The sequence below is a fragment of the Benincasa hispida genome, chromosome 9 (assembly GCF_027475165.1).
Source record: "Benincasa hispida cultivar pf3 chromosome 9, pf3_genome.v1.1, whole genome shotgun sequence".
Taxonomy (NCBI): Eukaryota; Viridiplantae; Streptophyta; class Magnoliopsida; order Cucurbitales; family Cucurbitaceae; genus Benincasa; species Benincasa hispida.
The window spans coordinates 41907088-41933274 of record NC_143486.1 but is presented as its reverse complement, the minus strand read 5'-3'; the positions used below and the strand labels follow the sequence as shown (position 1 = coordinate 41933274).

The 26187-nt window shown below is 34.3% G+C and overlaps 1 protein-coding gene across 1 annotated transcript; it reads left to right on the top strand.

Moving 5' to 3' along the window:
- The first annotated feature begins 18503 nt into the window (after window positions 1-18503).
- On the top strand, window positions 18504-26030 carry LOC120086395 (uncharacterized protein C57A10.07). Its single transcript, XM_039043022.2, has 3 exons — window positions 18504-19360; window positions 20023-20147; window positions 25363-26030. The coding sequence occupies exons 1-3, from the start codon at window positions 18763-18765 to the stop codon at window positions 25681-25683; spliced, it is 1044 nt and encodes a 347-aa protein (XP_038898950.1). The 5' UTR covers window positions 18504-18762; the 3' UTR covers window positions 25684-26030.
- The last annotated feature ends 157 nt before the right edge of the window (window positions 26031-26187 follow it).

Below are 26187 nucleotides of genomic sequence, written 5' to 3'. Positions count from 1 at the left end.
TTATTTAAATTAATTTTGAATTAAATTTTATAAAACTAATTTTTAAATAAAATAGTTTTTTTTTAAAAAGAGAGAGAGAGAGAGAGAGGAGAATAAAAATCAATTTCATTGAAATTGATTTGAGTTAGTGGAATTTTCCCAAAAATTAGAAAAATCCACTAACCCCTCTTATGGTGTTTTATCACCAAATTCGACCATGAGTTCTTCAATCAATACTAAGTAGGAGTTGCCCTACATGCAACCGTGTTCTAATACATTAAATGAGTCTATATAATGAAGTTTCATGCATGGAATTTAGAGGAATCTCGATAAAAACCCTAACACCCTCTCTCAAGTTCATCTTCAATTCAGCTTGTTTAGAGTATTTCCACCACACATTCCTTCTTGGGCATAGTGGAGAAGATCTTATTGGTGGTCTATATGAAGAATCCAGCTCAAACTTGTGGAGATTCTACTGAAATCGTGAAGAGAACTACAAAGGTATTGTCTTGTTCAAACCCTCTTATGAAAACCTCATGAGTAGTATGTTTAAAATTCAAATTAATTGTAGTTTAAGTGCTTATTGATTCTGAATTTTTTCGTTGCATATTACAATACTCCTTCATTACCAACTCACCCCAATTCACCCAAACTCTCCCTTCTTCCAATATTTTCAATGTTTCACCCATTAATCACCGTCGATGACTATCGCTATCACACTTCGATAACCAACTCCGGACTCCGACAATCATCTTTGATGACAACTCTGGTAACCATCTCGGGTCTTCGACAACCACCTCTGGTAACAACTCCAACGATCATCTTTGCACGACCAACTTCGACGACTAATTTCGGGTTCCGACAACCACATCCAATGACAACTTCGTTGACTTAGCTCCAACGATCACCTTCATGTGACCAACTCTGACAACCAATTTCAGGCTTCGGAAACCACCTCTAACAACAAACTCTAACGACCAACTCCAAAAACCACTTTTGTAGACTTTGACAACCACTTCCAACTACAGACTCTGACGAAAATTTCCTTCGATGAACACCTTCGAGCGAGCACTCTAACAACAAACTCTAGACTTCAACAACCACCACCAATGACAAAATCTAGCAACCAACTCTAATACCACTCTCATGCCACCAACTTCAGGCTCTGCATGTTGGGGTTAATGCCCTAAATCTCGTGGGTTCTGTAGTTTATAATTGTAATGTAAACATAATTTATTTATTTAATAAAATGAGATGTTTTATTCGATATTTAGTATCATTAACCCACAAACCAATAAACTAACGTTCAAGGTTATCATCTATAGCTTAAACGTGTATGTAAAGACATATAGGTGGATCTTGTTTAAGTGATAACCTAAATGGTCTGTAATAGATAGATATGGTTGGATACTTTATCCTGGTGACACTACGAATACAGCTCGCTTTGTGGATGTTACAATTGTTGTAAATTTCTACAAATGATTTGATCTTGATCATTCATGTAGAGACATGTGAGTGGGGGTGTTATATACAAATGAGTTTGTATAAGTCTGGACCACGAAGTGACTAGTCTCATTATATAACTCAGTTCATAATAGAGACTTACATTTCACTAGGATGACCATAGGTGACATGACTTGAATCCTGAGTGAGTTGTGAACTTCTGTCTTTGAAGGCAGACCTTTGATTTGTATGGATGAGAGTGGCAAAATTGCCGACTCAATAAGTCTACCATTTTGCGAATTCATTTTAGGGATTCATTTTATTAGAGAGTTGAAAACACAGCTACACAAGACGGAATTCACTCCTTCTCTGATGTCGGGATAAGTAGATAAATTGCTCTCTTAAGGGCTGATTTTGGGGCTTGAACAATGTGGCACCACACCCTCCCTTGGTTCGATAGGGGTTTAGTCATAGTTGGACTATAACTTATTGTTCATTAAAGGGATTATTGGTACTTAAAGAATTAGATAGATGTAACTACAAAGACAAAACAGTAATTTTTGCCCGACTGTACTTATGAGAAATTTGTGAAGGGTCATCGTTCTGTTGACTGTTTATATCCAATGGACACAGAAATATATCTATAGTGCAAAAAGTACAGCTGTCAGTCTTTAGTGGAGTGACTGACAATTAATGGATGTTGAATAATTTAATTAAAGGAGTTTAATTCATTATTCAAGTACCATTAGAGCTTCAATCTACAAGTCCATAAGGTTCCCTCTGTAGCTCAATAAGGATTTATGAGAATCAATTTTGGATTAATTTGAATTGTTTAAATTAATTGAGAAATTAATTATCAATTTAACTTAATTATATATGATATAATTAAAATAATGTATTTGATACATTATAATATAAATTTTCTTTGAGAGGAAATAAATATTTGAATAAAATTATATGAATTGGATTCATATACTTAAATTTAGTATAAATGGGATTTATATTAAATTGTTGGGATTGGTGTCATAAATCTCTTATATTCTTGTAGTTTGTAAATATTGTATAAACAAATTGTTATTAATAAAATAATTTTTATTTTATGAGCATACACTTAATCCAATAAACTAAGATCCTAGGTTATTTATATAATTTAAACAAGTATATAGAGACATATGGAAGGATCTTGTTGAAAGAATAACCTAAACGGCCTGTAGTAGATGGATAAAGTTGGGTATCTTATCCTAATGATACTACGGATACGACCCACTTTGTAGATATTGCAAGTGTTGTAAAATACTACAAATGATCTGATCCTGACCATTCATGTGGAGACATGTGAGCGGGGGCATCCTATATAAAGAGTTTGTATAAGATTGGATAATGAAATGCTTAGTCTTATTATATAACATCTAAATCTAGAGTGAGTTGTGAACTCCTGCTCATTAAGGCAGTCCTTTGATTTATATAGGTGAGAGTGGCCAGATTGCCAACTTAATAAGTCTACAATTTTAGGGATTCGTCTGATTAGGGAGCTGATGATGGAACACAAGACATATGGAGTGGAATAAAGATCTAATGACACTCTAATTGCTGTTATTAAAAGGAAAATAGCATACACAATGAAGAAAAAAAAAGTAAATAAAAGGGATGGGATACAACCTTTGTAGCTCCTGAACAACGCTTTTCCTCACTGAATCTTGACCCAAACTCTTCCGGACCACCACTAGAGTTGACCTACTATCCTCTGGACTAAGAACCAGGTTGTGAGACCCGATGAATGAAGAACTTGAGAGAGAGAAAGAGATAGAAAAATAAATGGAATTTTGTGGTTTGGGTTTTTATTTTTCCAGCAACATTTTGAAAACTAAAATTGGCAAAAAGTCAAAAGTTTTTCATCCAAATTCAAAAGCCCATATTTATAGAAAAGGGCTATGCAACAATTGCATGAAATCAATTCATAAAAATCCAATACCTAGAATCCACTATCTAAGTGGGCTTGATGTCTCCACTATAAGACAACACCTAGCCCACTATTTTGTTAGTGGAATTGTCTCACAAAAGTTTGGATTTCCCACTAACTTTTGTCAAAGGGCAAAATAGTCATTTAGTCAAAGTCAAACTTTGACCAAAAGTCAACATTTTGACTTTTTATGATTTTTTCTGTATTGATTAATTTTGACCTCCCGAGCATGAATCTGCATTCATTTTCTCGAAATTCAAATCACATTTGAATATAAGGTCGGTCAAAGTTTGACTTTTCAAAGTCAAAAGTCAACTCTTTGACTTTTTACATCTTTGACCATTTCCATTATTTCCGAGCTTCCGAATATGAACATATTCATATTCTTAATATTTAAATCACATTTAAATATTAAAGCTATATCTCTAAACTTGAAATACAACCACTATATCACATATACTTGTCGGTTTCTCTCTCTTCACCTAATTCCAATAATTCGAATTATTCTATCATATTGTTCTAAGTTTATTCCATATGAGCTAGTAGGGGAACCTAATGGACCTATAGATCATGGGCTCCAACGATTCGAGATTAGCTAGCTAAACTCTTTAGACGGAGCTAATCAACATTCGTTAACTAACGGGTCATTCCACTATAGTCCCGTAGTTGCATTCCCCTCACTATAGATATATTTGTGTCCATTTGATATAACCATGATTAGTAAGCTAATCCTTCACAGGTTGTTTGTAATCTCGGCTGGGTCATAAAAACCCTTTTACCCCCAAGACTACATCTTGTTCCTTAAGTTCCACTAATCTTCTAATGAACAATTAGTTTAAGATCCAACCTATAAACCGAACCCCTCTCGAGCCAAGGAGAGGGTGGGGCCCCTTGTTCAAGACCTAGATTCAGTACTAGAGGGAACAACCTATCTACTATCCCTATAACGGGTAGGAGTGAATTCCATCTTGCACCCTATGTTCCCAACTATCCACCTGATCTTACCCCTGAAATGGGAGGCTTATTGGGCCAGCGATGATGAGCTGCCCTCACCTATGCAGATCTAAGGATAATTTCGAGTGAACAAGAGTTCATAGTTAGTTCAGTTTTATACATAAAACGGCATTTAGAACATAAAATGTGACTATTTCATGGTTCAGTCTTATGCAAACTTATTGCATAGGATACCCCCACTCACATATCTCTATATGAACGATTCAGGATCACATCGTTTGTACTAACTACAAGGTGGGCCTCATCTATAGTGTCCCCAGAATAGGGCGCCCAACCTTATTCATATATTAGAGACCATTTTGGCTATATATTTGAACTTGATCACATTTATGTCACTATATAAACTTCAAACTACATTAAATAGCCTCAGAACCTTAGTTTATTAGATTCAAGTTTACTATTTCAATAACAACTTTATCGAAAAACAAAACAGAATATGTTTATTAATTTACAAACTACGAGTTTTAGGACATAAAATCCAACAAACTCCCATTTGGACTAAAACTCCTAGTGGAGTATCACAATGTTGAATTTAAGTGAGAAACATATGAGTACAATAAACATATGAGTACAATAAACTAGGGTATATACCCAAAAGTTCTCCCACTTGTCTTAGTTTACAAACTTCGTAGACCTAGACTCTGTAGGTGACCTTCAAACTTTTTAGTCGTGAGGGTCTTTGTAAAAGGATCAGCAATGTTTTGCTTAGAAGATATCTGGGTCACTACAACGTTTCCACGATGTACAATGTCCCAGATTAGATGGTATTTACGTTCAATATATTTTCCGCGCTTGTGGCTTCTTGGTTCTCTTGAATTTGCAACTGCACCACTATTATCACAATATAGGGTGATAGGCAGATGCATATTTGGAACGACTTCCAAACCTGTCAAGAATTTCCTCAACCATACTGCTTCCTTTGCTACTTCGCAAGCAACTACGTATTCAGCTTTCATTGTGGAGTCAGCTATACAGGTTTGTTTTACGCTTCTCCACACTACTGCTCCTCCGTTAAGCGTGAACACTAATCCAGATATAGACTTTCTAGCATCTTTATCAGTTTGAAAATCAGAGTCAGTGTATCCAGTAAGGATCAAATCCTTAGTACCATATACGAGCATGTACTTCCTCGTTCTCCTAAGATACTTGAGGATATTTTTAACAACAGTCCAATGATCATATCCAGGATTGGACTGATACCTACTGACTATCCCTACGGCGTAGCATATGTCAGGTCTAGTATATAACATTGCATACATCAGGCTCTCTACTGCGGAAGCATAGGAAATGCGTCTCATATCCTCAACCTCTTGAGGTGTCTTAGGACATTGATCCTTTGACAAATGAATTCCATATCTGTAAGGTAACAGACCTCTTTTGGAATTCTACATCTTATACTTAGACAATATTTTGTCTATATAAGTTGTTTGAGACATGGCTAGTGTTCCGTTCTTGTGGTTTCGAATAATCTAAATCCCAAGAACATAATGTGCATTTCCCAAATCTTTCATTTGGAACTGCGTTGCTAGCCATTTTCTTGATGTCAGTTAGGTAACCTACTTCATTCCAAATAAGTAGAATATCGTTAACATATAAAACTAAGAAGGCTATAGTAGAATTGATGATCTTCTTATAAACACAAGGCTCGTCAACATTCTATTCAAAGCCATAAGATTTGATCGCAGTATCAAATATTATATTCCAAGATCTAGAAGCTCGTTTCAACCCATAAATGGATTTTTGAAGCTTACAAACCTTTTGTTCTTGACCCTGTGCAATAAACCCCTCTGGTTGAGCCATATAGATACTCTCCTCAAGATCACCGTTTAGAAAGGCTGTCTTGACATCCATCTGCCAAATTCATAATCATAAAAGCTGGTAATGGATAAAAGTATTCTAATTGACTTAAGCATGACAACGGGAGAGAAAGTTTCTTCATAGTCCACTCCCTCTCTCTGAGTATAACCCTTTGCCAAGGGTCGAGCCTTAAAAGTCTGTACTTTATCGACTTGGTCTCGTTTTTCTTATAAATCCACTTACAACCAGTTGGTTTTACATCATTTGGTTGACCTACAAGTTTCCAGATAGAATTGAAGTACATAGACTCCATTTTGAGGTCCATGACTTTGACCCACTAATCACGGTCCACATATTTTATCACCTGTTTATAGGTCGATGGATCCTCTATGTCGTCATCAGGTATGACGACTTGTGTTTCTGTTAAACCCAAGTAACGATTAGGCTGATGAACAACCCTCCCACTACGTCAAGGCATTCTCAACTCTTGAGAAGGATGTGACTGATCAAATATACTAGTTTTATCTACTACTTTAATAGATGAACTAGCTCTATCTGTAGCGTCTTTGGAAATTTCATTCAATACTAGGTTGATGACTTCTTATGTGGTATTCCTCTAAGAATGTGGCATTTGTCGATACAAATACCTTATTCTCTTGAGGATTGTAAAATAGACCACCTTTTGTTTCTTTTGGATAACCTACAAATAGGCATAGTTTTGAACGACGTTCCAATTTTTTAGGATTTTGCACCAATACGTGTGTCGGGCATCCCCAAATCCTAAAGTGACATAAACTGCCTTTACGCCCTTTCCATAGCACATAAGGTGTTTCTGAAACACTTTTAGAGGGAACGTTATTCAAAATATAGACAGCAGTCTCTAATGCATGTCCCCAAAAGGAATCAGGTAACTTAGCAAAGCTCATCATTGAGCGAACCATGTCCAACAAGGTTCTGTTTTTTCTTTCAGATACACCATTCTGCTAAGGCATATTAAGTGCAGAGAGTTGTGACTTGATTCCGTGTTCTATCATATAGTCCTGGAATCTTAAGTCCATGTACTCCTCACCTCGATCTGATTGTAGTGTCTTAATTGTTTTACCTAACTGGTTCTCAACCTGAGCCTTATATTCTTTGAACTTTTCAAAAGAATCAAACTTGTGATGCATTAGGTAAATATGACCATACCTTGAATAATCATCAATAAAACTGATGAAATATTCATACCCACCTCGAGCTTTGACATCCATCAGTTCACAGAGGTCCGAATGCACAAGCTCTAAGGGTATTGTGGCTCTGAGACCTTTTCCAGTAAAAGATCTTTTAGTCATTTTTCCCTCAAGACAAGATTCACATGAAGGTAAAAAATTGTCTTCTAACTGATTTAGGAGTCCATTCTTAACCAATCTCTCAATCCTTTTGAGATTTATGTGGCCAAGTCTTAGGTGCCATAGATAGGCATTAGAAGAAACTTTTTGTCTTTTATTTTGAGTTTCAGCTGTTCTAAACATCTCAGTATTTAAGACAAATTTTGCTTTAGTTGATCTTAACTTATATAAGTTGTTTGCAAGTATAGCAGAACAAATTTGAATACCTTTTCTGAAAATGAATGCTTCATTAACTTCAAAAGATATTTTATACATTTGTTCCAATATACATGTGATAGATATTAAATTCCTCTCATTTTAGGAGCATACAAAACATCTTTAAGTATGATATATCTATCGTTGAAACACAACTTCAATTCTCCCACTTCTTCGGCAGAGACAACCTCTCCTGTTCCAACCTTGAGGGTGATCTCGCCTTTTTCAAGCTTTTTTCAGGAACTAGTTTCCTGAAAAGAGAAGCAAATATGATTAGTGGCTCCTGAATCTAATATCCGTTGAGGTATCATACTCCACTAAACATGTTTCAGCAACCAGTAAATCATATTTACCTTGTGCTTCTTTCGAGGCAGAGGCCTGAAGACATTCCTCAGTTAAGAAAAATCTCAGGTCATCTATTACTAGTGTTAAATTCAGATTTGTTTTCCATGTTGAGTAGTTGTTGCCATTAAGTTTTTCAGAAGCTAATAGTTGAACTAAAGAGCTAGTCATGCTGAATAGAAAAACACATCCTTTTTAGTTAAAAAAAATTAATCTTTTAAATCCAATCAAGTTTAGCAAAAAGAAAAAACTAATAATGTACCCTTCATTATTATATTTTGCAACGATATTTCAATGGTTTAGAATAACCTCCACCGAGGGGTGATCGACTATTCCTCCATTGAACCAAGACTATCTTGACTAGATACTATCACAGAATAACTCTTATTCCTATAGTAACTCAGTCATCACTACTTTGGTCAAGAATTTACTAACAATTAGTAATTCTTGTAAGTGTGACCCTCCATGTTTAGACCTCAAAGATTGGAATCATTATACTCCTGAAGTTGGAAAGATAAGAATGAAAACAGACCTGAGAGACCCTATCAATTTCTAGAGTTTGCGGAGTTCCAAATCCTATAATACAACTCTCCGATGGGTAAGGTCGCTCTAGGGCAGACATGCAGGCGCATTATAGGAATCTCACGGTGCGACTTAATGGAAGAGACCGTAGGATGTGTTGACACATTTCCTTCTCCCACTTACTATGAACAATTTTCTCTATTCACCTTGGTATTGACTCATGCAAACACTCTCCGTATGGAGTCCGCTCCCAGGACGGCCCAAAGCCAAGCATAAATCTCATGGTGTGAACTCTTAGGGATGCTAGAGCTAAAAGTACATTACTTCTCTCCAGCTGAAGTGTTCTAGACGGCTAGGGTATAAAATACTTAGCGATAAATTTAGGCTAACTAAACATATCCTAAGTCTAGGAGATTCATCCGAGTATAACTTTTATACTGGATTTTTGACCTACAATGTCTAGGTGATAAACAAATTTTATTACCTCACACCGCTTACGCATGCTCATAAAACTGATTTAATCTAACTCAAACGCCAGCTCGATCTCCAGGTAGTAGGTGTTCCGTGAACTGTTAACTTAAAAACTTTCAACCTTAGTCATCTTATCCGACTTTTTGCGAAGATCTTGCCCGGTGAGTTTTCTTGTAACTTCGATTTTACAAGATATCGACCTATTTTCTATGAAAATTAAGATTGTTGGATGGTTAACCCTAAATGAGCATGCATCTTATCTTTGTTATAGATTTTAGAAGTCTAGGTTATTTTATAACAATTATAACCTTAGAGCATTTATCTATAACATGCTTCCTTCAATCAAATATTCTTTAATATAACAATTATAATAAAACTAAACATACATAGTATATATTTTATAACACTTATAAGATATAACAAATGCATGTCACATGCTTTTCCCATGTGGGGTTTTAAAACTATATGACATACTATATGCACACATAATCAAACAACATTATACATCACATGCATAATAGGTAAACAACACTAAAGTGGACTGATTTTGGCATTAAAAACAAACAAATAACTAATTTATTAAATAAAATAGCAACCAGCTTCCCGGAACCGGCTTCAAACACTTTGAACCACCTGGAATCGCTCAGAATTTATTCGAACCAGCCCAAAAACACCAAAAACCAAGTTGAACCGGTCAACCGGCTCAACTAGGTCAAACAGACCAGTCCAGACCGTCTAGATTGGTTGGTCAACGTGCACTGGTGTAGTCAACGGAGGCGCGAGTTAGGCGGGTCAACGGAACGCGGGGGCACGCGGGTCGCGTGAAGCGGAGCGGCGGGTGCACAATCGGATCCGGACGGGGCAGGCTTGCAAAGCCAAGCGCGCGTGCGGGGTTACTCCGAACCGAGTCAGATCTCGGGCTGCGATTGGGTCTGAGAGCTTGTCTCGAGTCTGGTGGCCAAATTCAGGTCTGTAAGCAATTTTTCTCCAATTTGGCTGCTATCCTCTCTTCCGGAATCAAGAAATTACAACCTAATTTCAACTCTAATGACTCCAACAAATTTACAGACCCTTTTTCACACATTAATGCTCATAAAAAAGTGAGCAATTACAATTTTTCACAAGAAATTTAAAGAAAAACAATGCCAAAATCATAATAAATCCACTTTAGTCCATATTTCATTCAATACTTGAATAGAAAGGAAAAAAACACCCACCAAAAGCAATTGAGCATAATTAAAGTATGCTCTGATACCACATGAGGGAACACGATACGTACACAGCAAAATAAGGATCTAATTACACTCTAATTGCATTTATTAAAAGGAAAATAGCATGCACAATGAAGGAAAAAACAGTAAATAAAAGGGATGGGATACAACCTTTGTAGCTCCAGAACAACACTTTTTCTTGCTAAATCTTGACCTGAACTCTTCCGGACCACCACTAAAGTTGACCTACTATCCTCTGGACTCAGAACTAGGTTATGGGACCTGATGAATGAAGAACCCGAGAGAGAGAAAGAGATGGAAAAATAAATGGAATTTTGTGGTTTGGGTTTTTATTTTTCCAGCAACATTTTGAAAACTAAAATTGGCAAAAAGTCAAAAGTTTTTCATCCAAATTCAAAAGCCCATATTTATAGAAAAGGGCCATGCAACAATTGCATGAAATCAATTCATAAAAATCCAATACCTAGAATCCACTATCTAAGTGGGATTAATGTCTCTACTATAAGACAACACCTAGCCCACTATTTTGTTAGTGGAATTGTCTAACAAAAGTTTGGATTTTCCCACTAACTTTTGTCAAAAGGCAAAATAGTCATTTGGTCAAAGTCAAACTTTGACCAAAAGTCAACATTTTGACTTTTTATGATTTTTTCTGTATTGACTAATTTTGACCTCCCGAGCATGAATCTACATTCATTTTCTCGAAATTCAAATCACATTTGAATATAAGGTCGGTAAAAGTTTGATTTTTCAAAGTCAAAAGTCAACTCTTTGACTTTTAACATCTTTGACCATTTCCATTACTTCCGAGCTTCCGAATATGAACATATTCATATTTTTTTATATTTAAATCACATTTAAATATTAAAGTTGTATCTCTAAACTTGGTACTTGTCGGTTTCTCTCTCTTCACCTAATTCCAATAATTCGAATTATTCTATCATACTATTCTGAGTTTATTCCATATGAGCTAGTAGGGGAACCTAATGGACCTATAGATCATGGGCTCCAACGATCCGAGATTAGCTAGCTAAACTCTTTAGACGAAGCTAATCAACATTCGTTAACTAACGGGTCATTCCACTATAGTCCCGTAGTTGAACTCCCCTCACTATAGATATATTTGTGTCCATTTGATATAACCATGATTAGTAAGCTAATCCGTCATAGGTTGTTCGTAATCTCAGCTGGGTCATAAAAACCCTTTTACCCCCAAGACTACATCTTGTTCCTTAAGTTCCACTGATTCTCTAATGAACAATTGGTTTAAGGTCCAACCTATAAACCGAACCTCTCTCGGGCCAAGGAGAGGGTGGGGTCCCTTGTTCAAGACCTGGATTTAGTACTAGAGGGAACAACCTATCTACTATCCCTATAATGGGTAGGAGTGAATTCTGTCTTGCACCCTATGTTCCCAACTATCCACCCGATCTTACCCCTGAAATGGGAGGCTTATTGGGCCAGCGATGATGAGCTGCCCTCACCTATGCAGATCTAAGGATAATTCCGAGTGAACAGAAGTTCATAGTTAGCTCAAGATTAAGATTAAGTTACCTAGATCATTAATTCAGTTTTATACATGAAACGACATTTAGAACATAAAATGTAACTATTTCATGGTTTAGTCTTATGCAAACTCATTGCATAGGATGCCCCTACTCACATATCTCTATATGAACGATTCAGGATCACATCGTTTGTACTAATTACAAAGTGGGCCTCATTCATAGTGTCCCCAAAATAGGGCGCCCAACCTTATTCATATACTATAGACCAATTTGGCTATATATTTGAACTTGATCCACATTTATGTCACTACATAAAGTTCAAACTACATTAAATAGCCTCAGAACCTTAGTTTATTAGATTCAAGATTACTATTTCAATAACACTTTATAAAAAATAAAAAAAAACAAAATATGTTTATAAATTTACAAACTACAAGTTTTAGGACATAAAATCCAACAGTTGGGAATATAGCTATATAAGACGGAATTCACTCCTTCTCTGATGTCGGGGTAAGTAGATAAATTACTCCCTTAAAGGCTAATTCCGGGGCTTGAACAATGTGGCCACACCCTTTCTTGGCCCGAGAGGACTTGATCATAGTTGAACTATAACTTATTCTTTATTAGAGAAATCAGTAGTACTTAAGAAGTTAGATGTAACTAGAAGAGCAAAACGGTAATTTTGGCTCAGCTGTACTTACGAGCAATTTTTGAAGGGTCATCGCACTGTTAATTGGTTATATCCAGTGGACATAAAAATATATCTATTGTGCGAAGAGTGAAAACGTCGATCTTTAGTAGAATGACCGACAGTTAATGGAAGTTGGATAATTTAATTAAAGAGTTTAATTAATTATTCAAGTACCATTGAAGCTTCAATCTACAGGTCCATAAGGTCCCCTCTGTAGTTCAACAGGATTTAATTGAGAATTAATTTTGGATTAATTTGAAGTGTTCAAATTAATTGAGAGAATTAATTATATGTGATATAATTAATTAAATTAATATAATGTATTAGATACATTATAATATAAAGTATTTTGAGAGGAATTAAATATTTGAATATAATTCAAATATTAATTATATGAATGAGATTCATATAATTGAATTTAGTATAAATAGGATTTATATTAAATGTCATGCATCGTTGAGAGAAAATAAAACTATAGGTTATATTTTATTTGATATAATATAAAACTATAGGTTATGTGTTATATTTAATATAACATATAGTATATATATGTGTGTGTGTGTGAATTTTAATTAAATTAATTATATTTATATTTAATTTAATTTAAGGGAGGGAGTTACAACTCCCTCCCCCTAATTCTCTCTCAGGAAAACGTGGGGGTTGGGAGTTCAATCATCTTCTTCCTGGATTTTCTGGGAGAACAGTTCTCTCTGCTATAATCACAAAGAAGAAAAGGTTCTTCTCTTTCTCTTCTTCCTCTTCTTCCCTCTTCCAAATCTAGGGCAGAGCCCACCACTCCTACATTTTCTCAATCTCAAGGAATATACAGAAGGTTCGTTTTGTGGTGGTGTCCTGATCGGAGAAGAGACCGTGATCTAAATTGAGGGAAATGTGAAGAAATTAGCTTTAAGGGTAAGTAGATCTCCTTCCCAATTTCCTATATTTTAAGCATTCTATAATTCAGTTTCTAAATGCATAATCTCTTTGTATCATTCTGTAATTCTAAAATTATGTGAACACGAAAAATGGGATCAATCTCCACTTCCACTGCGAAACCATCAATGGTTTCCCTTCATAAATACCATGTATTAATGAGAGAATTAAACACTATAGGTTATATTGTATTTGATATAATATTAAACTATAGTTATATATATAATAAGCTAGTTATTATGTATATAATATATTTATTTAAATTAAAAGATTGGTGACTGTTAAAGTATGTTGTAGGGTTGTTGATTATATAAATAATAGTATTTTGTTCACACTAAGTGCAACTAGTTTAATAACACGTGCATTACATGTGGCTAGTAATTTTTAAATAGTAGCATGTGAGAATACATTAACAAATTTGTAAGTTAATCTAACAAATTTATTTATTAATGTGTTGTATCAACTTAACTATTTAGAGTTAATTTATGTATTATTTCTTTAAAATATTTTTTTTATATAAAATATCAATTAGATCATATCATTACAGTCTAAAATACATGATATAAAATGAATGTACAAATAAATTTAAAATTGTGTTTTTTTTAAAAAAATTGAATTAATTGCACAATTATTTGTTAATAGTTTTAATGTTTATTATTTCAAATATTTAAGTTTTCTTTTATATATATATATATATATATATATTATGTTTTAGGCCGACTATTGATAACTAATTTAAATAATAAATTAAAAAAAATCATAATAAAGTGATAAAGTGGTGACATTTTTGACATAACTTGATTGACCAAAGGATTATATATATTTTCTTTTTAAATTTTAGCCTTGCAGGAGTCAATAAAGTAAAATAATATTTTTATTTAATTGTGTCTGATGCTTAGTCTTAAACTAAGCTTTCAAATATATAATTTACTCATTTACATGTTTAGAGCTTTTTTCTGTAAGTGTAAATATTTTTAAATATTTTTTCATATTTAAAAAGACTCCTTATTATTAATAGCTAAAGTAATTTAATATTTGTAAAAAATAAAAAATAAATAACTAAAAATTAAAAATCAAGTTATAATAGATTTAGAATATAATAATAATAATGTTGGTATATTATGATATTTATTAAATACTATTTTTCTTATAGTCTACAAAGTTGCTTCAATTATATTAACTTCCAAGCTCTAAAAAATTATAAAGTCATTTCATTAACTTTTTTTTATCCAACCAATCTTTAGTAGACATTTGTCCTAATTAATTGTTCAAGTAGAAAGTTGGATTTTAGTGGGACATTTTTATAAAATAATCTAAGAGATAGTATGGACAAAAACTAAATCTAAAATATTTTCTCAATTTTTTTGTCCTTTACAATATTCTTCTAATATAAAAATATATTTGAAACCATACAATTATCATCCAATCCATTTCATATTACCTAAAATTCAAAATTTTAGTTGCAAATTTTATGGAAGTGAATTTTTATATTTAAATACAATGCAACAGTATTAAATAAATCTAGAGAATGAAGATAGGAGTAAAGTGAAATCAAATGAATTTTATTAGGGTGAGTTATTATATTTAAATACAATATAAAACAAATTTAAAAGGGGAAAAGTTAGGTAATACAAATATATATTGAAGATCATATATTATATGAAATCAAATGAATTTTATTTGGCCGTATTATTATAATATACTATTCAATGAGATTAAAAAATTTAAAATAATGAAAGTTGGGTAAAAGAAATATCGTGGATATCGTGTAACCTATGAAATCAAATAAGTAAAAAATAAATTATTGATCCCACAATCTAGAGTGTACATAGTCCGGATTGGGCCGGGTTGGAAGATTTTGGTGGACCAATCCAAAAATTCGAGTTGGCTATAATGAATCCTATTAGTTCTTTTTTGAAGGGTCAACCCAACCTGGTTGGGTCATCGGTTCTTTTTTTTTTTTTTTTTAAATTTGACTGTTTTTTCCGTTACTTCTATATATATATATATATATTAGTGTCGGGTCGGGTCGACCCGACCCTGAAATGGGGTAACGCTTGACCCAACCGAATTTAATATTCTTTTAACCTTTTTAACCCAACTCAACCTAAAATAAAATCTAACCCAACCCAACCCAAACGCGATTTGGGTTGGATAATCCGGGTTGGTCGGGTTACCGAAATTTTTGAACACCCCTACCACAATCAATGAAATCAAGGGAGGGAAGTAATGGTCAACATACCTTATTTGGCTATAGATTATTTAGCATCTTTATTTGTTTCATTTCCTCCTATCTCCATATAGTGTTTTTTTCATTCCAATTGTCATGCAAAATAAGAAATGCAAACAAAATTAAATGAGTCACTAAAAGTTAGAATTAATAAATTTAAATAAATCGTATATACTAACCCCAATTATAATCGAAAAAACAATGAACAATGTACCGACGCAAATCATCAAACATCTTATATACGCTTCCCATTTGAAATTCAAATCTCTCTCTCCATGTAAAAAAAAACTCCTAAATCATATTCCTCAAAAAACTCAAAATCAAAAGACAAACAAACTCGTTTCAATACAACATAAAAAAAAAAAAAATTAATCTTGCGAAGATCCATTATCTACATGCATTGAGAAGATATTTCCATTGTCCACATTTGGGTTTTCAATATAAATAAACTTCTAAATCAAACCTCATGAAAATCTACAAACAAATGAATTTAACCAAGTTCATTATCCATATAGACAATTGAGAAGATTTTTTCTTCGTTTCACATTTGAGTTTTAAATTTCTAAATCAAAACTTTTCAAAATTAAAAAAAAAAACAAATAAATTCAATACAATATCCAAAAGAGCAAAGTAATAAAACTAACCATTTGAAATCACTCCACCAAAGATTTATTGTCCACATGCAAAACCACATACTAACACAGGTTCTTTAGCCACCGAAAAGGAAGGTGCACCTTGTTGGTATAGGTAGTAACTTTCACTTTTTTTAAGCCTTTCTTAACCATACTTTCATGTCCTCAAGATCCTTCTCATTCAGATGTGATATCGATTCATCCATGTACCCCTCCTGAACTCGAGTTGTTACAGAAGATTTCTTCTATTGTTCATCATTTAGACATTTGGATTGGCAATCCATATTTCTTCTATTTTCACAAAGTGGTCTATTAATCTTATTCCTATCAGATTTCTTCAATTTAGTAGTGAAGTAAAGTAGGGTAGAAGAGAGAGTTGAATGCCCATGACCAAAGCTTGAACTCCAAATGGAAAAAGTTATAGATTTGTACCTATTTGTATCTCTTGGATGAAATATTTTGTTTGAGTTGTGTTTTTTCGTTAATGAAGTGTCTGTCCGTAGAAGGTTTAATTGGAAAAGTCGCTCCCATTATTTTCTAAACGGACACCTACACTCAAAAAGTCACAATCACTCGATGAAGGACAATATAGAAATTTATGAAAAAAAAAGATTCTCCCTACATAGACCCCTTTAATATAGTAGAGATATTTATACGTAGAAATTTAAAAATATATTTTTATTCGATTGAATTTATATATCAAATGAGTGTGAAGAAAATTTGGAAAAGTATGTAATATATAACAAAAAAACCATAAGATGGATATTTTTTTCTTGAATATTTTCTAGCAAGAAATAGTGAAAAATGGAGATTTATTCTCTGATGATCCTCCAAATTTAGAGGAATTGAAAGTGAAATTATTAAAGAAATGTGGTGCCATTTGATTGACTTCTAAGATGGTGGGGGATTTCAATTTTAAAAGAAAATTACAATAGAGTAAAAATACAAAGCAACAACTAGAAAAGAAAAAAAAAACAAAAAAGAAGATGATGAAATTCATAAAAAAAGAAGATGATGATGAAATTCATGGAGAAAAATATGAATAAAAAAATTTGCTTTCTCTTTGGTTTCTCATTTTATTTAACCATATTTATGCAAAAAATATAGTGGGTTAATTATTGTTCATTATCCAAGAAAGAAAGAAAGAAAGAAAAACTTAAAAAATAAAAAAAAAAATTGCAATCGATATTTTATTTAAACGAAGATGCGTAGAATTATTGAATAAAAAAAATTTAAAACAAAAATAGTAATCATAAAATCTTATTATTTAGGCTCCGTTTAGTAACCATTTTGTTTTTTTATTTTATTTTTTAAAATTAAGTCTATATCATCTACATTTCTTATCATGATTTGTATTTTTCTTAATTACAATAGTTAAATTTTTAGTCAAATTCCAAATACAAATACAACTGTTTGAAAGCTACTTTTTTTATGGTTAGGGGTGAAAATAATGTTAATAGATTTAATTCTAAAAAAAATAAAAAACAAAATGGTTATGACTCAACCATATGCCCAAGATATTAGAACTAATTTTACGCTCCAAACACAGATATATGAACTCTAGATATATATGAATACACCCCAAACACGCCTTGTGTGAATATTTGTATGGATGCCCGAAAAATTGAGCCCAAAATGGCAAATTACCCAAAATTTTTTAAAAAATGGCAAATGACTTTCTGCTGATGTCATAAATGAGTGAAGTTGCAAATTTGTCCTTTATATTTATTTCTCTCTTACTCTTTTCTTCTTATCTTGCGTGACTTTGGACTTTTTTTTTTCTGCCGATGATGCTCGCGACTTTTCTATGACCAACTTTAGCAAAACCAAAGTTGATAAAACTATAGAAAGCGAGAGAGAGAAAGAGACAGAGAAAGAGTGAGATCGTGACTGAGAGAACAAGAGAGCGAGATTGAGACCGAGAGTGAGATAGAGAGAATGGGAGATAGAGAGAGAAAGAGAGAGCAAGAGAGAGAAAGAGCAAGACTAAGCGAGAGCGAGATACTTTTCCATGTGCGTTTGAGTGTATTTTGGTAATTTCACTTGAATTTGAAGTCAACAAAGAATCATTCGACATTTTTTTTCAAAAATTAGGTCATTTGACATTTTCGATCCAATTATTGGGTCACCCATACAAATTCTCTTTTTATTGTTTTCATATTACTTATCAAAGGGGCACTTAACCTTCTGTTTTGTTGGACTCCCCTCTTCGTAGCTTCAAAGTTCATTTGTTCGTTCCATATGGATATTTGGACTCTCTTGCACGTAGATCTGGTCAACTACTTAACCCTTCCATCCTAATATTCATTCAATTCCATGATTGTTCAAGAGATCACACATCGACAGGATCAAACTCACAATTTTGGCTATCGGGTATGTTCAATTTAATCCCATTTCGATACCCATCACCTGGATTTGTCATATCATGAGCCATTTTTCATATGGGTCTTCGAGTCCCAAGTCCTTCAATGCATATCCAAGAGGAGGCGACCTTGATTTAGAATCTGGAACAACCCTCAAAAGAATTCGAAAGTCCAGAAGTTCCCCAATCTATCTCGTTAGAATGCTCAAATCTGTTGCAAACCGTATCCATTACTATTACAAGCTGCATCCGGTTGTAGTTCTGTTCATCTTTTTGTCAATTGGGGTGACACTTCTTATGATCCTGTCTGTGTACGAAAGTCACTATCGGATGGCGAATTATTACGGGAAATTAACTGTAGATTCTGAAGGATTCCCATTTGCAAAGCTTCAGAATCTTGTAATGGTTGCGGGTCATTCGGTTTATGTAAGTAGTAGCTGTGAGAAAGTTGAGAAGGAAGATTCTTGGGTTTTGGAATCGTATCAGAAACATTCAGGCCAAGCTGCTACGTTTATTTCACATATTAAAGAGGGAATTGAGATTGCAGCGATGGATGATGCAGCGCTGTTGCTGTTTAGTGGTGGTGAGACTAGGAAAAATGCTGGTCCTCGAAGTGAGGCACAGAGTTATTGGGCTGTTGCTGAATCAAAAGGATGGTTTGGTAAAGCATTTCTTAAATCTTGTTTCCTAGTTCTTGCTACAAAAAAAAAAAAAAAATGGTAGTCTTCCTTTAGAAGTGATATCGTGTTCATAGACTATCTGAATGATCAAGTACATGGATTGTTTTTCATTCGTTTCTTTAAGTTTTGTTGTATCGTTCATCTGTTCGATTTGCAAAAAAAACCTTTGGTATTGTGATCTTTTATCTTAACTAGTTTTCAGTTTTTTTTCAATACAAATCGTTAATGATTTTCAGTTTTGGTGCAGCCTGTTGATTTAGGAACTAGTAAATGAAATGGATTTGTTACTCTTTTGTGTTTCTTTTCTATTCAATTATGTTATGCATTTGCATAGGCTAATTCCCTCTGCCTACTTTCCATCTATTTCGATTGCATGTATTCTTGCATTTTTTTCTCAATGAAACTGAATACAGAATTTATACACGGGGGATATTTTATTTCTGAATGCGTGTATGCTAAGTACATTCAATTGGGGTTTCCATTCATTTTACAGTGAAGTTGTAGTCATCCAAAATATGTTTCATGTATTAAATATGAGCATTTAATAGTATATATTTACTTGGAAAGATCATAGAAACTATAGTTTATATTGCAATTTGAATACGATACATGAATATCTTACAAATTGTTCTAATCTCCATAGGCAATAAAGAGAATGTGAGGTCAAGAGCACTCACAGAGGAGCATGCGAGGGATAGCTTTGAGAATCTTCTATTCAGCATTTGTCGGTTCCGGGAGCTAACTGGGAAATATCCTCAAAATATTACTGTAAGTCATTTTACTTAACAATGTAGAAACATATACATGAATCTTTGAGACACAAGGAGAGGTTGCTTGCAGTTGATCTAGATTGAGAGGAGAGAATCATTCATTTTTTTTTTTTTTTGTGACACCATTCTGTGTGATCACTAATAATTCATGCTAAAACGACAATATTAAGAATAATTGATGGATGAAGTATTAAAGATGTATTGATATCACCTGAAGCAATAAATTATTGTCTTATGATGGCTATTGATCAATGGCAATTATCCTCAGTTTGAAAAGTTAATGTACAGGGGACATGGCAACAATTTCCATGAAGCCCCTACTTATTTTCCAGGTACAATGGGCTATTTTGTTAACTGAATAATTGTAGTCACGTAGTATTGCAAATTGTTGAGTATTGCATCTGATGAAGTGAGTCCGCTGTCAACAGATTGCATTTATTTAGGAAAATTTGTTAGGTCATCCGTTGGTTTATTAGCAGGCTGTATAAAATTGATATTGCAATATTGAATAGAATTTTTTCAGTATTATGTAAGGGAACAAATAGGGATTTATGAGTAGGAACAGTATGATATTAGTAAGGACATAACTCATAAGGATATTGTTGTACGGGCTTCATCCCTTTGGGTGGATCAGCAAGGGGTTAAAAGGCACTTCTAAAAATCCATGGAAAGCGATTGCATCTGATTTTTCTTTTCTTTCTTAGGGCCCTTTGGTTTGACTTGAGAAAAAAATGTTTTTCAAAAAACTCATTTTTATTTAAACACTTTTGATAAAAACTTGTTAAAATACACTTGAAAAGCTATTTTGAGTGGTTGCCAAATACTCTAATTTCTTCCAAAATGACTTATTTTTTAAATTAAACACTTAAAAATGTATTCCAAACACATCCTTAGTTTATTCGCGTTGACGGTGGAGATGGAGGGGTGCTTATTTTTGGGAGGACAAATGGTTGGGCGATAAGACCTCTTTGCTCCTTATTCTCTCGTCCATATTATTTATCTTCTTTCAAGAACTACTTAGTTGCTTCGATCCTCAGTCAGACAGATATATTGTCATCCCCTTGGGCTTCTGTCAACCACTAACCAATAGGGAAATGTCTTATGTCGTGACTCCCCCTTTTTCCCTCTCCTCTTTTTGCCTTAGGCTAGGGAGGGGTGATTCCTGCCGTTGGTCTCCTAACCCTTCTAAAGGCTTCTCTTATAAGCTCTTGTTTCCATTGCTTATCCAATCCTTTCTAGGTTTGAAGGGTGAAAGTTCCCAAGAAGGTGAAGTTCTTCTTGTGGCAAGTTTTGCATGGAGGAGTTAACACCTTGGACCGAATCTCGACTAGAGGTTCCTTAGTGGTCGGGCCTCTTTGTTGTAATCTTTGCAATTGCAGGAAGGCAGCAAAGGACTTGGATCATATCATGTGGAGTTGTGGTTTTGCTTGAGTAGTCCGGTGCAAGTTTTTTGAAGTGTCAAGGTTAGCTTTGGTAGGCCTCGAGTTGTAGCAAGACATTGGAGGAGTTTTTGCTTCATCAGCCATTTCATGATAAAGGGTGGTTTTTGTGGCAGGCTAAGGTGTGTGTGTTACTTTGTGGGGCTTTGGAATGCGAGAAACAATAGAATCTTCTGAAGGCACGAGAGTTCTTCTAGTGATGTCTGATCCTTTATTAGATTCTATGTGTCTCTTTGGAATTCTGTTTCTGGGCTCTTTTGTAATTATTTGTTTGGCCTTGACTTTGAATTTCCTTCTTGTTTAGAAAGATATATATTTAAAATGTGTATATATATAATAATTAATATATAATAATAATAATAATAAATGCGTCCTTGTCGTATTCGTGTCTTATATTCTAAAAAGATGGCATGACATCGTATCCATGTTGTCTTATTTGTCTTGTATCCCAAAGGAAAAATGGTGGTATTAGATAAGGAGATCCCCTATCCCCCTTTTTTCCTCCTTCTTGTGGACATTCTTAGCAAAATTTTGAGTAAAAGTGTGGACGGCAATATCCTTGAGTCCTTTGAGGTGGGGGAGGACAGGGTGGCTCTTCCCATCTTCAATTTGTTGATGATACACTTTTCTTTTGTTCTAGTAAGGAGGAGTCATTCTTGATCTTGAATCATATTCTTGCCTTCTTTGAAGAGATGTCTTGGTTGAGGATTTACAAGGGTAACTGCAGTATTATTGGGATTAATTGTGAGGAGGAGAAGCTTAGGAGGTAGGATGAGATGTTGGGTGTGATAGGGGTAATCTTCCCTCATACTACCTTAGCTTGCCTCTTGGAAGTAATCCCAAGTCTGTTGCTTTGTGGGACCTAGTAGTGGATAAAGTGTGTAGTCGTTTAGCTTCATGGACAAAGGGATTCTTCTCTAAAGCTGGGTGGCTTATCCTAATTAGATCAGTGTTGAGTGGTATTCCTATTTATTTCTTCTCCCTTTTTAGAGCCCCCTCTAAGGTTTATTAGAGTTTGGAGAAGTTGATGCGTGATTTCCTCTGAGAAGGGGTTGAATAAGGGAAAGGGAAAGGGTGTCATTTGGTTAGATGGGAGATTATCGAGAAGCCTGTGTCCTTGTGGGGGTTTGGAGGGGTTAGAAATTGGCTAAGGATTCACAACAAAGCTCTATTAGCCAAATGGCTTTCACATTTATCCTCTGAGCCTTTATCCCTCTGGTGTAGGATTATTGTTAGTAAATATGGTCTCCATCCTTTTGAGTGACTGTCTAAGGGGGTTAAAAGATCGCACCAGAACTTATGAAAGATTATTTCTCAAGAGCTCCATTCTTTTATCCATTTCGTTCGTTGTGTGGTGGGGGAAGGGAAAGATACGTACTTTTGGGAGGATCATTGGGTAGGAGAGTGGTCTCTTTGTTCTTTGTTCCCTTGGTTGTACCATTTGTCTACACTTAAAAACCATATGGTGGCTGATTTCCTTGTGTGATTTGGGAACTCTTGTTCCTTTTCTTTTGGGTTCTGTCATGCTCTTTCTAACAGAGAAGCGACAGAGGTGGCTGCTGTTCTTTCTCTCCTTAAGGGTTTCTCTTTTAGAAGTGGGAGAAGGGATGTGAGGATCTGGAGCTCAGACCCTTTAGAGAGGTTCTCGTGTAACTCTTTCATTCGCTCCTTGGTTGATCCTTCTCCTCTGGGCCTTTTGGTTTTTCAGTGTTTTAGAGGATTAAGATCCTGAGGAAAGTGAAGTTCTTTACTTGGCAATTTTTACACAGTCATGCTAACACAATGGAGCGGCTTAAGAGGAAATTGCCTTTGCTTGTGGGTTCTTTCTGCTGTATTCTTTGTTGGAAAGTGGAGAAGACCTGGACCATATCCTTAGCGTTGAGTTGTCAATTCCATTTGGGATTCTTTATTTTAGTCGTTTGACATTGTAGTTGCTCGACACGAAGTTGTTTATGCTTTGATCAAGGAGTCTCTTCTCAACCCACCTCAGGGGAAAAAGGGCCGCTTTCTATGGTGTACTGTGGTGTGTGCTATTTTGTGGGTTTTTTGGGGTGTGCGCAATAGTAGGGTCTTCAGAGGGGTAGAGAGGAACCCTTGTGAGGTTTGGTTTCTCATGCATTTTCATGTTTCTTTGTGGACATTCGATTTCAAAGGCTTTTTGTAATAACTCTATAGGTGCTATTTTGTATAGTTGGAGTTCCTTCTTGTAGAGGGAGTTTCTTTCTTTTGTGGGTTGGTTTTTTTTGTATGCCCTTGTATTCTTTCATTTCTTTCTCAATAAAAATGGTGGTTTCTGTTAAAAATATATATATATATATTCGTATCTCATATCCGTATCCATATCTAAAAGTGTTGGTTTGTTAGAAGTTTGTTGGGCAAGCTTGAGACACTAGTTGCAAATAAGATAAAAGGATTGTAAGGAAAAGTAGCTAATTACAAAGTTTTCCGGGATTTCGCTTGCTCGTGAAGGAGGCATCCAAATTCCTCTAATTAACTTTGAATTTGTGTGGTTTTGCTGTTTTTCCCACTCTCTTAAATACAGTTCAGTGTTTTCTTGCTACTAGCCATACATGTTTGGGAATCAATTACAGTTAGACTTCCTGGGGTAAGTCAAAGTTGTGAAGTCTAATCAAATATTACGGATTAGTCAGAGAGAGTAACTCTGTTTTTATGAGATAATATTAGTTCTGTTGATCTAATTCGTGCCAAGAGAGGCATAGCTAGGGCAAGGCTTTCTTCATTCACCAAGAACATGGGATTTGTCTGCATTTTCCTCTATATTATATACATTTTAGAGTTTACTTGCTGCTCCTTCCATTTGGTGATCAGCTTTTCTTTAAGAACCCTGGAAGTTTTAAGTGGTACACAAGACCAGTACTCTTGTATCAACAGTCGGGATTACTCATGAACTACATGCTACCTTCATTGGCAGTAGAAAACTAGAAAGAAGGAATTTGAAGAAGAAATAAATTAGAATGGATTTGGGTGTTTCGGTCGGATTTAGTTGTTGTAGGTGGAAGTAGGGTGTGTTTAGCGAGCTACTGTTGATGGGTTTAGAAATGTTGCTTTTCAGTGAATTGGGATTACCAGCATCCACTAAGTAGTAAGTAGTAGATGGACAGAGTCGAGAACTTCAGGAGGCTAATACCCAATTAATCTTTTTTTCCAATTTAGTATGTGATTCCAGAAAGAATGATTGAATGGTCGGAAGATACCGTGGGAAAGATGGGTGGTTCTTGAAGTTTTTGAAATAATTAAATTTACCATAATCCATTAGCTTAAACTTTTGAGTTTGATGGTTATTTAACATGGTATCAGATTAGGAGGACCTGTGTTCGAAATCCTATAATGTTATTTTCTCCTAAATTAACATTGATTTTCACTTATTGGGACTTCTACAAATTTTCAAGCCCACAAGTAAAGTTTATTGATATAATTAAATTTAGCGCAATCCATTAATTTAGTCTCTTTTATTTAGTAGTGTTATAACAGTTTTCTGTTATTATATATATATATGTATATATATAAATAAAATAATAATAATTCTGTTCTAACCAAAAGTATATATATATATATATATAAAATAATAATAATACTAATAATAAAAATAATATTAAAAGCCCCGATCAAGATCTTCCTGAATTACAAACAATGATAATCATCAGCCTCTTGTTTAGTCTGTTTTTGTTGTTAATTTGTTAGGATAATTGGTCGGTTGGTGGTTGTATTTTGAAGCAATATTGGAAGTCCTACTAATTTATGTTTGAATATCAGGTGGTAAGCTACGATTTTAAAGAGAAGAGATTTGCAAATCTGCATAGGTCTGCCATTAACTTTCCGAAATCAAGGTTCTTCTATGCTGGCACACCAGCTTCAGTGACTTCAAAAGAAGCTGCTCTAAAGGGCGAAGCTTTGGTACGAGCTCAGTTCCAAGACGATCCCTTTGGATGCCAAGGTTCCCTCTACCGCAAAAAGCTTGGAAGAGACCCTTTTCATCGGTCTATACCTTATCCCAACGGCTGTCCCGAGATTGCTGGCCTTTTCAGATATTGCAGAGCAGATCCTTATCCTGGATTCCTGCCATGGACTAAATGAGGTTTATTGCCATGTTTTTTCTTGGAGAGTGATACTGCGGACTGATGGTTTTGCTTATACAATCAGGTCAGATCTAACATTCTTAATGGGAACACACACAACATGATATTCTAATGGATGTCTGCATATAATGAGATGAAACTTGTGAAATTTATTGGACAACATTATGTAGGATATAGTGATTAGATATGCATCTATCATTGTAAGAATCTTCCACATTCTCCACTTTCTCCAAATTCTTACTATGTTGTCCAAATTTCACTCTTAAAGCCATGTAATAATTATGAATGTAAAATTTTGTTCAACTTACAAACTTTTAACTTAATGAATATATATAGATTCTGTTAGTTCATGAGTTATAGAGTTATGGATGCACCTCATCCCATACTCCGTGCATTATAGGTTAAATTTATTTTAGATATTCTATTTATAGTTTTATCTAGTCTTACTAAATAATGACACGACGTGTTTATTAGACAAAGATTAGTTGATCTGGCATAATAA